The sequence below is a fragment of the Salmo trutta genome, unplaced genomic scaffold, assembly GCF_901001165.1.
Source record: "Salmo trutta unplaced genomic scaffold, fSalTru1.1, whole genome shotgun sequence".
NCBI lineage: Eukaryota > Metazoa > Chordata > Actinopteri > Salmoniformes > Salmonidae > Salmo > Salmo trutta.
Window position 1 is genome coordinate 316,562 of NW_021823115.1, and position 14,914 is coordinate 331,475.

Consider the following 14,914-nt stretch of genomic DNA (forward strand, 5'->3'; position numbering starts at 1 on the left):
GAATAGTCATTTAGCTTTACATTAGGGTTAGGCCTCAGAATAGTCATTTAGCTTTACATTAGGGTTAGGTCTCAGAATAGTCATTTAGCTTTACATTAGGGTTAGGCCTCAGAATAGTCATTTAGCTTTACATTAGGGTTAGGTCTCAGAATAGTCATTTAGCTTTACATTAGGGTTAGGCCTCAGAATAGTCATTTAGCTTTACATTAGGTCTCAGAATAGTCATTTAGCTTTACATTAGGGTTAGGCCTCAGAATAGTCATTTAGCTTTACATTAGGGTTAGGTCTCAGAATAGTCATTTAGCTTTACATTAGGGTTAGGCCTCAGAATAGTCATTTAGCTTTACATTAGGTCTCAGAATAGTCATTTAGCTTTACATTAGGGTTAGGCCTCAGAATAGTCATTTAGCTTTACATTAGGTCTCAGAATAGTCATTTAGCTTTACATTAGGGTTAGGTCTCAGAATAGTCATTTAGCTTTACATTAGGGTTAGGTCTCAGAATAGTCATTTAGCTTTACATTAGATTGAGGTCTCAGAATAGTCATTTAGCTTCACATTAGGGTTAGGTCTCAGAATAGTCATTTAGCTTTACATTAGGGTTAGGTCTCAGAATAGTAATTTAGCTTTACATTAGGGTGAGGTCTCAGAATAGTCATTTAGCTTTACATTAGGGTTAGGCCTCAGAATAGTCATTTAGCTTTACATTAGGGTTAGGTCTCAGAATAGTCATTTAGCTTTACATTAGGGTTAGGTCTCAGAATAGTCATTTAGCTTTACATTAGGGTGAGGTCTCAAGCCACTGAAACTGACTAAATGAATGTGTATGATGTCCCTCAACACCTCTAGCTACTTCAGTAAGGCCCAGGCAGCTCAGCTCCAAACTCAAGAGGACTGCTGTGAAATTAGACACAAAATATCTTATTCATTTCAGACTGAGTCATAGAGTTGTTTCTACACCAAAGCGTAGTCATAACAGCCCCTCATTCAAACTTGTATGCATCTACAAGACTAATACAAGTGAAATACTTTATAATTAAGTGTTGCATAGATTTATTGCATTACAATGTATGATTAATTCAACAAGCTCTCAGTCTCACATCAGAATTAGATGTTAATAAAATGGCGAAGTTGTTCCAAACATCAAATGTCGAAGTGTTTGGTTTCTTTTCTGTGTCATTCCAATGATATGTTTAGGCAATAACTCCGAATTCTTTAGGTTGGGCATTAACTCCGAATTCTTTAGGTTGGGCATTAACTCCGAATTCTTTAGGTTGGGCAATAACTCCGAATTCTTTAGGTTGGGCATTAACTCCGAATTCTTTAGGTTAGGCATTAACTCCGAATTCTTAAGGTTGGGCATTAACTCCGAATTCTTTAGGTTAGGCATTAACTCCGAATTCTTTAGGTTAGGCATTAACTCCGAATTCTTTAGGTTAGGCATTAACTCCGAATTCTTTAGGTTGGGCATTAACTCCGAATTCTTTAGGTTAGGCATTAACTCCGAATTCTTTAGGTTAGGCATTAACTCTGAATTCTTTAGGTTGGGCATTAACTCCGAATTCTTTAGGTTAGGCATTAACTCCGAATTCTTAAGGTTGGGCATTAACTCCGAATTCTTTAGGTTAGGCATTAACTTCGAATTCTTTAGGTTAGGCATTAACTCCGAATTCTTTAGGTTAGGCATTAACTCCGAATTCTTTAGGTTGGGCATTAACTCCGAATTCTTTAGGTTAGGCATTAACTCCGAATTCTTTAGGTTGGGCATTAACTCCGAATTCTTTAGGTTGGGCATTAACTCCGAATTCTTTAGGTTGGGCATTAACTCCGAATTCTTTAGGTTAGGCATTAACTCCGAATTCTTTAGGTTGGGCATTAACTCCAAATTCTTTAGGTTGGGCATTAACTCCGAATTCTTTAGGTTAGGCATTAACTCAATGGTTAAAGTAAGGGTTCAGGTTTGAGGCTTAAAACTAAAATATAAAAAATAACGTTCTGTCGCTGGAGTCGAACACAGAAACTTCAGCTGGAACCAGATGCTCACACACATCCGCCACTGTGTCCACAAACCAGTTTTAAGAGTAATAGCACTAACTGTTGCCCCAAGTTACCGGTTTTCCACGTCATCTCCCGTCTTCAGAACATGGATGGCTAACGAATACTGACTTGTCCCACCGGTGGCCTGCCTGGATTAATTGACATATTGAGATCCAATTAAATGTTTAACCTTTACTGGTCCGAAGAATATACGAATGTTACTGTAAATTGCAATCTATCCTCATAAAAGGAGCATCTTGGTATCTTTTTTCCCAATATGTATAATAATTCCATGATACAGTGACGGTCATGGTGACATTAACATTTTGTAAATTGTTTCATAGTCAGTCTCACTAGTGGGACGTGGTGTCGAAGCGAGGTTCTCCTGTACTGCGCTGCTCTCCCAGTGTTCTGGCTGCGTCATTAATCAACCAGAGAAATTATCAAGTGACAGGTTTATGAATTGAATGTTATAGAAACTGGAAACTCAAGTTAACGATGCATTTAACAAGACTCAACAATTATTACAGTAGCGCAACGATAGGTCCACTCTCTCGGGATATACAGACCTATCCACTCAAATACATACATTTATAAGAGCATTGAGACCAAGTTGACAACAAATAAACGTTTTTCCCCCCTCAGAAACATCGCAAATTTGCAGATAAATATTATGACATGTTATTTATATGCATTGTTTTATTTAAGAGTAAAACAGATATGACAAACTGTATAAACGCTAATCCATTAATTCCAGAGAAGGCAGTTCAGGTGATTAATGCGAGTCCTGAGTGATGGATGCTGTCGAAATAAGATACGTATATCTGTCTTCATTTATATAGTAAGATTAAAGCCATTATTCACTATATGATAAGACTGATAGATAATGATCTATTATCATTTACATTTAAACTCCAATGAACTACTGCCAACCAACCTCACATACAGTACATCCAATAGGCCTGTTACCATATTGTCGTACATTAAAGTACACTTCATAACAATCATATACCGCTCTGCATTAAATGGACGCCGTCTGTCACAGAAGAGCGCTGTCTTTTTTAAACGCTAAACCAGAATGAACCTCTGAGCAGCCTTCATTCCGGTCTAAAAGGATATACTGGGTCATCTAAATATTTCATAGGGACGTGATAACACTAGCAGGATAATGAAAATGGATACGGAGAGGCCGCCTGGACAATACAGTTTACTGCACACGTCCATCAAACGTCCCTGTCTTTTCCATTGTGGAACACATGAGTACAGCAAAGCCCAAGTTTTAGATGATCTAATGTGGTTAAATAGATTTTACTATAATAACCAAGCAAACAGTATGGGTTATGAAATCAGAAAAACGAGGTTAGTTTTAGATGTCATTATTCGTAATAAAAAATTGGAAAACTAAAATATCAATGAGGGCAAAGGTAGATTAATTTGAAAGAACCCCCAGGTGTGTGTGTGTGTGTGTGTGTGTGTGTGTGTGTGTGTGTGTGTGTGTGTGTGTCCAAAAACCTGCAGTTTCTCAAATCAACGGAAACATGTCGTCAAAACCAAGTGATGTAAAATTTGCCCCAAAAATGACCTAAAGCCCAATATTTTGTTTAATATGTATTTAGTCTTGGCTTGTTTATCCAGTTGATTTCGTTGAGATTAAAATGTATTTTGCAATGAATTTGAACAATGACTTTGTTTTTTTATTAAACGCCGCCAAACAGTTGGAATAATTATGTTTGAATAATTATGTTTGAATAATTAAGTTTGAATAATTAAGTGTGGCTTCTGGTGTCATTTACAGTTTAATGCAAATGAAAAGTCCTGTCAGGTCGGTGTCGTCCTCTGACCTGGCGCTCATGTTCCCGGTAAATGTTAAATGTGACTGTTTTGGTCTGAGGTGTCACACTAATTCAATTGATCGACAGAACACTCTGTTTATAAACTCCACAAGAAACTTGCCTCATACAGTCTTAACTTAATTTGAGCACAGGTTCTTTCATCTGTAGATGCGCGGTAATTATGCTGTGGGTAGCCTATGATATTGTGTTGGCGGGTCTCGAGGTAGCCATCCATCACCCTCCTCGAGCTGTCACCCAGGGCTTGGCGTTCCAGCTGGGAACAGAGGAGAACATCATCATTAATTTGAGTGTGACCCCCGGGCTATTCACATGTCTGAACCCAGGCTTCTCTAAGCAAGTCAGCACACCATGGAACCCGTCTCTGTCCGCTACCCCACCCAGCTGAGACCCAGACCCAGCCCGGCCCCAGAGCAGACCCAGCCCGACCCCAGAGCAGACCCAGCCCGGCCTCAGAGCAGACCCAGCCCGGCCCCAGAGCAGACCCACCCCGGCCCCAGAGCAGACCCAGCCCGACCCCAGAACAGACCCAGCCCGGCCTCAGAGCAGACCCAGCCCGACCCCAGAGCAGACCCAGCCCGGCCCCAGAGCAGACCCAGCCCAACCCCAGAGCAGACCCAGCCCGGCCCCAGAGCAGACCCAGCCCGACCCCAGACCCAGACCCAGCCCGACCCCAGACCCAGACCCAGCCCGGCCCCAGAGCAGACCCAGACCGTCCTTAAAGTAGACCCAGCCCCGCACCACACCCCCAGCCCGCTGACACTCCACACATTAACGTTATTGGAGAAACGACTTCGAGCTTCAGTCTGGGAAATTAACGGAGAGCAAACGCCGACTCTGTCATTTTGCCAAGAGGAGAATAACACGAGAGGGAAATTCTGAAAGTGTGATACCATTTTTTTTTCTTCTTCAGAGATTGAACGTACATTTGAACGTTTTATGAAGATGAAGTTGAACGTAATTACAGTGGCATTTATCGAAATCAATGTTAATTGGTGTCAACCAAATAATGACCAAATCTCAAGGGAACCAAGTGAAGATGGGGCCACGATGAGATCAAATAAAACGTTAAAGTTCACTAGATTTATGTGTATTATTGGCAAAGATGTTAAAATACTACAAATCTCCCTGTTTGTTTTGTGAACTATCCACATTGAAATAGTCTCCATATGTATATGTTTATTAATGGACTATATAATTACTAACGGGAGTAATTATAATTACAATCAGACATGTTCCTCCTGGTTCACATGTTTAATTGCACCTATTAGATATACATTGAGATAAGGAATGGTATATTAAAATCATGGGTTCATTGATTCATTGAATTTCAATCCGGTTAAATGTCACAAAGTCTTTGTCCCGCTCCATATTACTGGTTCGATGTTTCTCCCCAGAAATGCATGTTGAAGTTTCAGTCTAGACTGAGTGGGTTCTTCTGACGTCAGAGGCACTGGCGTTTAAAACAACCTGCATCTGGGCGGACGTGTTTTATAATACTTTTTTTTTTATAAAGCAAAATATGTATTTCTGACATCAAAGTCATCAATCTGGACAAATATATTTCACTGTCTTAATTCATTTGCACATTAGAAGAGTTAAAAAGACCAGGGGAAAAGAGAGGGCGCATTTTGGAGAGTCGTTTTGGGGGGCATTTTAACAAATTAAACATGGTAGTGTGGCTCGCCCTATAAGCCTCCAGCCTACTGCCTGTGCTTACCAATCAATTGGTACATTGAAACAGTGCAAGGCTACGTTACTATAGCGAGGAGACCTGCAGGCTCGCTTTATCTCCGGATATTGGGACCTCTCCACAATGTCATATCCACAATTCGGATATCCCTACTCGTCTGCACCACAAGTAAGTTACCTTCTCGCTTATCAACTGAATATTCGGTCAGATTTCATCACTATTGATTCTTATATTGATTAAATGTTGATCATGTGATTCACTTTCAACAAGAAAGGAGACAGCATTGTATCTTAATGCACTGTATCGGAATTGTATTATGTTACCGTAAACGGCTCGTGATACCTGCTCTTTGAACGGTAAAGGTAAGGAGGGTAACCAGGACCAGGCGCAGTCCGACCTATCGTGAAGTGATTTTTGCCAGATAATAACCTCGGAACGTGTGCCATGTTTTTCATCTGATATCCCACATGCCGACCTGTTTTGTGGACGTGCGGTGCTGTTGTGTCGGGGGCTGGATAGATAACCCAACTAACTGGTGTCTTTTATCAATCATCCATAACATGTCTTTTGGGGATTCTGGAAACATTTTACATATTTTAATTATAAAGGGTTGTTTTGCAATTAGCCTAAACATCAATACCACTTATTCACGGTATTCTTTAATAAAATTGCCCACTGTACGTTGTAAATTAATTGTTATGTTCTTGCATTTCAGTTCCTCATGACAACCAACTCTTTGACAACTTGCTGCGAGTCAAGCGGCAGAAGCAGCGTTGACTCCAGGGTGACCGCCTCCGCCCAGACGCCGGTCTACTGCCCAGTGTACGAGAGCCGGTTGTTGGCCACCGCCAGGCACGAGCTGAGCTCCGCAGCTGCTCTGGGGGTGTATGGGAACCCGTACACCGGGAGTCAAGGCTATGGAAATTACGTTACTTATGGAACCGACGCGTCCGCTTTCTACTCGCTGGTATGGTTACTATAATATAGTATGATATCATAATAATTCTACTCATCTCTCTATGGCAGTGACGCTGTATCTATAGCATGTAACCTACAGTCACAGAGCTGTATCTATATAGCATGTAACCTACAGTCACAGAGCTGTATCTATATAGCATATAGCCTATAGTCACAGAGCTGTATCTATAGCATGTAACCTACAGTCACAGAGCTGTATCTATATAGCATATAGCCTACAGTCACCGAGCTGTATCTATATAGCATATAGCCTACAGTCACAGAGCTGTATCTATATAGCATATAGCCTACAGTCACAGAGCTGTATCTATATAGCCTATAGCCTACAGTCACAGAACTGTATCTATATAGCATATCATCTACAGTCACAGAGCTGTATCTATATAGCATATAGTCTACAGTCACAGAGCTGTATCTATATAGCCTATAGCCTACAGTCACAGAGCTGTATCTATATAGCATTTAGCCTACAGTGACAGAGCTGTATATATATAGCCTATAGCCTACAGTCACAGAGCTGTATCTATATAGCATTTAGCCTACAGTGACAGAGCTGTATATATATAGCCTATAGCCTACAGTCACAGAGCTGTCTCTATATAGCATTTAGCCTACAGTGACAGAGCTGTATCTATATAGCATTTAGCCTACAGTCACAGAGCTGTATCTATATAGCATATCATCTACCGTCACAGAGCTGTATCTATATAGCATATAGCCTACAGTCACAAAGCTGTATCTATATAGCATATAGTCTAAAGTCACAGAGCTGTATCTATATAGCATATAGCCTACAGTCACAGAGCTGTATCTATATAGCCTATAGCCTACAGTCACAGAGCTGTATCTATATAGCATGTAACCTACAGTCACAGAGCTGTATCTATATAGCATATAGCCTACAGTCACAGAGCTGTATCTATATAGCATATAGACTACAGTCACAGAGCTGTATCTATATAGCATATAGCCTACAGTCACAGAGCTGTATCTATATAGCCTATAGCCTACAGTCACAGAGCTGTATCTATATAGCATATAGCCTACAGTCACAGAGCTGTATCTATATAGCATATAGCCTACAGTCACAGATCTGTATCTATATAGCATATAGTCTACAGTCACAGAGCTGTATATATATAGCCTATAGCCTACAGTCACAGAGCTGTATCTATATAGCATATAGCCTACAGTCACAGAGCTGTATCTATATAGCATATAGCCTACAGTCACAGAGCTGTATCTATATAGCATATAGCCTACAGTCACAGAGCTGTATCTATATAGCATATAGCCTACAGTCACAGAGCTGTATATATATAGCCTATAGCCTACAGTCACAGGACGCACACGGTCTGACTGTTCTTGATGCACAAAACCTGTCTTCACGGTGAAACAACTGCAGGCTATGACTGAATAGCCAAGTGCAACTTTTAATGAAAATGTTGAGTTTGGCAAGTGAAAGTGTCAGGTGAAAATATGTACTGTGAACTGCAATATGACACCTATGTTAAGAATGGATTTTTTTTTAATGTTACTACAACTTATACTGCAGTGTGCTCGATTATGTCTCTGTCATTGTTTCCCTGTATTCATTAGTTAGAATGCCTACAATAACACAGATATAACTTGACTTTGATATTGAACACCATGTTTAGTTACTGTTATTGTGTTTGTGTGTGTTGAAATGGGAACACTAGACTTTATGAGTGAAATTATTAAGAAACAGTATACATGTTATTAAGCAACAGTTTACATGTTATTAAGAAACAGAAACCGTGTACATGTTAATAAGAAACAGTATACATGTTAATAAGAAACAGTATACATGTTATTAAGAAACAGTATACATGTTAATAAGAAACAGTATACATGTTAATAAGAAACAGTATACATGTTATTAAGAAACAGTATACATGTTATTAAGAAACAGTATACATGTTATTAAGAAACAGAAACCGTGTACATGTTAATAAGAAACAGTATACATGTTAATAAGCAACAGTTTACATGTTATTATGAAACAGTATACATGTTAATAAGCAACAGTTTACATGTTATTAAGAAACAGTATACATGTTATTAAGAAACAGTATACATGTTATTATATATATATAAGTATAACAGTCCATTAATGTCAATAGTGTCACGTTTTCCTGACTGACAGTTTGTCTTGTTGCAGGGGACATTCGATACCAAAGATGCAACAGTGCCCGCGCATGCAGGGATTACCCAGGCTACAGCTTACTACCCCATTGACCCCACTCTGGGACATTATCAATACGACAGGTATGGTTACTATAATAATATTAATACTATAATAGTAATAATAATAACTGTGTACTACCCCTATGACCTTACACTTGCACAGTACTAATATGACAGGTATGGTTATTATAATAGTAATCATACAAATCATAATATTCACCATAAGAATCATAATCATAATAATAACAATAATGATAACAGTAATAATAATAACAATCATAATAATAATAATAATAATAACAATCATAATAATAATAATAATAATAATAACAATCATAATAATAATAATAATAATAAATATTAGTATTAACAATAATACAAATATAATGATGATAATAATATTCATAATAGTAATAATAATATAGTGGTAATATAATATAATGTTGTATATTATAATAATAATAATAATAATAATAATATAGTGGTAATATAATATAATGTTGTATATTATAATAATAATAATATAGTGGTAATATAATATAATATAATGTTGTATATTATAATAATAATAATAATAATAATATAGTGGTAATATAATATAATGATGTACTTATCTGTGTGATCCTACTCTGCAAAGTGCCAATATGAGTTAGCAACAATACACACATAATAATGTTCTGTCAAATGGAAGCCCATTTCCCAATCCTTCATATGTGTGTTCACTGACACGAGTCACCTTACCTCTAAATGAACAACTATTAGAAAAACCCCTGTCTATTACAGTACTGGCTACCAAATGGTCTCGGAATATCATGCCTGATCAAATTCATAGGATTAGTTGATGAGTTGCCAAACTTGAAACTGTTCTTATTGAAGTGTATAATAGGCTTACATGAACTCCACTAGAGAAGTTGGATATAGTTATATCCCTGGGCTTAGCCTCAAGGAGAACCCAGAGTGCTGAATATTACACTAATGCTTTAGGCCCTTTCACCTGGGGCTGCATCATTACACTCAATCAGACAATTCTCCAGTCTGTTTTCCCCAGTCTTCTGGGTGGAGAGAAAGCTAAGCTAGCCTAGCGCTGCCCTGTGTTTACTCACCTAACAGTCAGTCTTCTGGGTGGAGAGAAAGCTAAGCTAGCCTAGCGCTGCCCTGTGTTTACTCACCTAACAGTCAGTCTTCTGGATGGAGAGACAGCTAAGCTAGCCTAGTGGTGCCCTGTGTTTACTCACCTAACAGTCAGTCTTCTGGATGGAGAGAAAGCTAAGCTAGCCTAGCGGTGCCCTGTGTTTACTCACCTAGCAGTCAGTCTTCTGGATGGAGAGAAAGCTAAGCTAGCCTAGCGGTGCCCTGTGTTTACTCACCTAGCAGTCAGTCTTCTGGATGGAGAGACAGCTAAGCTAGCCTAGCGGTGCCCTGTGTTTACTCACCTAGCAGTCAGTCTTCTGGATGGAGAGACAGCTAGCCTAGCGGTGCCCTGTGTTTACTCACCTAGCAGGGCTTGAGCTCACTCATATAGGGGCATTATTCTTTTGTAAAAGCTCCCCGGAGGTATGTTGGGCTGCAGTGTACTGCTGGATGAATCAACACTATGCATTTCTAATGGACAGGACACAAGGAGTTTTCTTGGCTCTCTTCTGCTACAGGACCCTATATATAGATATATAGGCCTACTGTTACAAAGAGACATTGTTGTAACTACATCTTCACTACTAGATATGGCTGTATGGACGGAGGGACCAGGAGGAAGAACGCCACCCGAGAGACCACCAGCACCCTGAAGGCCTGGCTACAGGAGCACAGGAAGAACCCCTACCCCACTAAGGGAGAGAAGATCATGTTGGCCATCATTACTAAGATGACCCTGACGCAGGTGTCCACCTGGTTCGCCAACGCCAGGAGGAGGTTGAAGAAGGAGAACAAGATGACGTGGCCTCCGAGGAACAAGTGTTCTGATGAGAAGAGATACGATGAGGATGACGAGGCGTCTCAGGAGGAGAACATCAACAGCGAGAACAACGATGATGGTCAGTCCTGGTTCTTTATGTAACACACTAACAGGTGAATAGTCCTGGTTCTTTATGTAACACACTAACAGGTGAATAGTCCTGGTTCTTTATGTAACACACTAACAGGTGAATAGTCCTGGTTCTTTATGTAACACACTAACAGGTGAATAGTCCTGGTTCTTTATGTAACACACTAACAGGTGAATAGTCCTGGTTCTTTATGTAACACACTAACAGGTGAATAGTCCTGGTTCTTTATGTAACACACTAACAGGTGAATAGTCCTGGTTCTTTATGTAACACACTAACAGGTGAATAGTCCTGGTTCTTTATGTAACACACTAACAGGTGAATAGTCCTGGTTCTTTATGTAACACACTAACAGGTGAATAGTCCTGGTTCTTTATTTTTATTTTTAACTAGGCAAGTCATTTAAGAACAAATTCTTATTTACAATGACGGCCTAGGAACAGTGGGTTAACTGCCTTGTTCAGGGGCGGAAAGACAGATGTTTACCTTGTCAGCTCGGGGATTCAATCTAGCAACCTTTCAGTTTCTTGTCCAACACTCTAACCACTAGGCTACCTGCTGTCCCTCCACTCTAACCACTAGGCTACCTGCTGCCCCTCCACTCTAACCACTAGGCTACCTGCCGCCCCTCCACTCTAACCACTAGGCTACCTGCTGCCCCTACACTCTAACCACTAGGCTACCTGCCGCCCTTCCACTCTAACCACTAGGCTACCTGCTGCCCCTCCACTCTAACCACTAGGCTACCTGCTGCCCCTCCACTCTAACCACTAGGCTACCTGCTGCCCCTCCACTCTAACCACTAGGCTACCTGCCGCCCCTCCACTCTAACCACTAGGCTACCTGCTGCCCCTCCACTCTAACCACTAGGCTACCTGCCACCCCTCCACTCTAACCACTAGGCTACCTGCTGCCCCTCCACTCTAACCACTAGGCTACCTGCTGCCCCTCCACTCTAACCATTAGGCTACCTGCTGCCCCTCCACTCTAACCACTAGGCTACCTGCTGCCCCTCCACTCTAACCACTAGGCTACCTGCTGCCCCTCCACTCTAACCACTAGGCTACCTGCTGCCCCTCCACTCTAACCACTAGGCTACCTGCTGCCCCTCCACTCTAACCACTAGGCTACCTGCCACCCCTCCACTCTAACCACTATACCTGCCGCCCCTCCACTCTAACCACTAGGCTACCTGCTGCCCCTCCACTCTAACCACTAGGCTACCTGCTGCCCCTACACTCTAACCACTAGGCTACCTGCTGCCCCTCCACTCTAACCACTAGGCTACCTGCTGCCCCTCCACTCTAACCACTAGGCTACCTGCCACCCCTCCACTCTAACCACTAGGCTACCTGCCGCCCCTCCACTCTAACCACTAGGCTACCTGCCGCCCCTCCACTCTAACCACTAGGCTACCTGCTGCCCCTCCACTCTAACCACTAGGCTACCTGCTGCCCCTCCACTCTAACCACTAGGCTACCTGCTGCCCTTCCACTCTAACCACTAGGCTACCTGCTGCCCCTCCACTCTAACCACTAGGCTACCTGCCACCCCTCCACTCTAACCACTATACCTGCCGCCCCTCCACTCTAACCACTAGGCTACCTGCTGCCCCTCCACTCTAACCACTAGGCTACCTGCTGCCCCTCCACTCTAACCACTAGGCTACCTGCTGCCCCTCCACTCTAACCACTAGGCTACCTGCTGCCCCTCCACTCTAACCACTAGGCTACCTGCTGCCCCTCCACTCTAACCACTAGGCTACCTGCTGCCCCTCCACTCTAACCACTAGGCTACCTGCTGCCCCTCCACTCTAACCACTAGGCTACCTGCCGCCCCTCCACTCTAACCACTATACCTGCCGCCCCTCCACTCTAACCACTAGGCTACCTGCTGCCCTTTATGCATCACATTAACAGTGGAATAGTCCTTTACCAGAGGAAGTATGAACCTAAATGTATCATGGAAATGGCCTAATGGCCGAATGGAAATGAAACAACTTTGGGCTGCTTTAGGATGTTTTTTTAGATACATTAATAAGTGAACTCAAAAGCTTGTATGCACAAGATACACATACATCTAGTTACCATGTTAATACCCATTTATTCTGCTGTAATGCAAAGTGCTATGAAACTGCATGGACTTCTACCTCAACTTCTTTGAATAGGCATATCTGCTAGGCCAAAGCTCCTTTCAATAATGTGATGCTAAATGCTTAAATGACATTAACAGTGATACTTTTATTAGAGTTTGATTCCCCTCTTATCGCTGATGTCTCATGCCTGTTAATTTCCAGAGAAAGATAAGGATCTCGCGCTGAGTGACCTGGACGACTTCGACCTGATAGAATCAGAGAGCTCGGAGTGCGAGCTCAAACACCGGTACCTCATGAACACTCACATGACGACAACTGACTGTTCGGACGAGCATCTGAAGGACACATCTTTAAAGATCAGCATACCCGTGTCCCTGGGCGGGGAGCAGCAGCTCACTAAAACCTCACCAGACGGCTGCGACAGCCGGCAGGGGAAAGCTTGTTACCAACAACAGATACTGGACGGCAAACCACGGATATGGTCGTTGGCCCAGACGGCCACGTCTCTGAACCAGGCGGAGTACCCGTCCTGTATGTTGAGGTGTCAGCCTCAGCCGGGCCTGCCCGCCTCTCCGGCCGTCTCCTCCCCTATCACGGTTCTAGACAGACGGCAGGACTCTCCCGTTACAACTCTCAGAAACTGGGTGGATGGGGTTTTCCACGACCCGTTGTTCAGACACAGTACTTTGAACCAGGCCCTGACCAACACCACGGTCTCATGGACCCCGACCACCAAGGGTTCGATACTAGAGACGGACGCTCTGGAACGTTCTGTTGGGAGCGTCAAAGGACTTCCGTCTCTACAGCACCAAGACTCCACGAAGGACAATATGAATTTCCCTAAACCTGTCAACAAACACTTCTGCTCTTAACACACCAAACCTGCTTTACTTTATTATTCTGTGGGGGTTACTTTTTTTGTTGTTGCAAGGATATATTTACGTAATTATATTGGCATTTCACTGGTGAAACTTCCAAACAGGATTCGTTGGAGCGTATTGCTATTTCGTTAAAAAGCACGTAGGCCTGCCTACAATCTACTGTATCTAAATGTATAACTGACAGTTAACATTATAAATATGTTTTTTTTTACATTATTATTTTTCTTATAGCATGCAGATGTTAATAATTTATATTAAACATTCTTTAAAAAGCAGCCGTCATTAATCGATGGTTTGTGAGTATCACTGATGAAAGAAAAAAGTCACAAATCACCAGGTCTCCTAAAATTGAAGGAGTGTGTTTCAAGTTTGTTCACAAATAAAACGTCGGTTTCTGATGAGATTGTGTTCAGATTGCGTCAATGCTGGTCGCTGTCCAATGTCCTGAAATTATAGGCTATAACGTTTTCGAATTTGCGATAACAAAATGATCTTTCCGTCTTCATGAACTTATCTTTAGCTTATCCTATCTTTTAATTTGCTTTTGTCGCCGTTAAGAGATCGTCCGAAGTAGAGAAATATAATGTTTACCATATCTTTCTAGCAAGTGTTGCTTTATAGACCTATTCACAGGGACCTATTTCTTCAAACACGCAGAACTCAAGCCAATAATGACTGACAGTACATAAAACGTTATGTTTTTTAAAGCAGTTAAATCTATAATCATAAATGTAGTTTTTGAGTCAGTCAACGTCTCCTCTCTCACAGTGACAGGGGGATGGGAGAGAGAGAGAGAGAGAGAGAGAGAGAGAGAGAGAGAGAGAGAGAGAGAGAGAGAAAGAGAGAGAGAGAGAGAGAGAGAGCCTTCAACATTAATACCAGCTGGCGGGAGATGTTGCTTATTACTCCGCCATAAACAGCCTATAATTGGGATATATTCCTTCATAGCTCTGTCAGACTATCGATCTCCACTCCTCCTGATAATATGATGGAGACATCTAAACATGAACTTTGATCTCTGATCCAGCTGGAAGAGGGCTCACTTATTCCATGTGGCGGCTAATATTGGCAACAGCCGAGATCATCTGGAGTCAAGTTTTCATCCAGACACGAACCCCTCCATGCTGAGTG

At 41.7% G+C, this 14,914-nt stretch overlaps 1 protein-coding gene across 1 annotated transcript; it reads left to right on the forward strand.

Annotated features, from left to right (window-relative positions):
* Positions 1-5,368: 5,368 nt before the first annotated feature.
* Positions 5,369-14,118, forward strand: LOC115189009 (iroquois-class homeodomain protein irx-4-A-like). The gene is made up of 5 exons (XM_029747831.1): positions 5,369-5,747; positions 6,295-6,546; positions 8,740-8,846; positions 10,485-10,795; positions 13,104-14,118. The coding sequence occupies exons 1-5, from the start codon at positions 5,703-5,705 to the stop codon at positions 13,772-13,774; spliced, it is 1,386 nt and encodes a 461-aa protein (XP_029603691.1). The 5' UTR covers positions 5,369-5,702; the 3' UTR covers positions 13,775-14,118.
* The last annotated feature ends 796 nt before the right edge of the window (positions 14,119-14,914 follow it).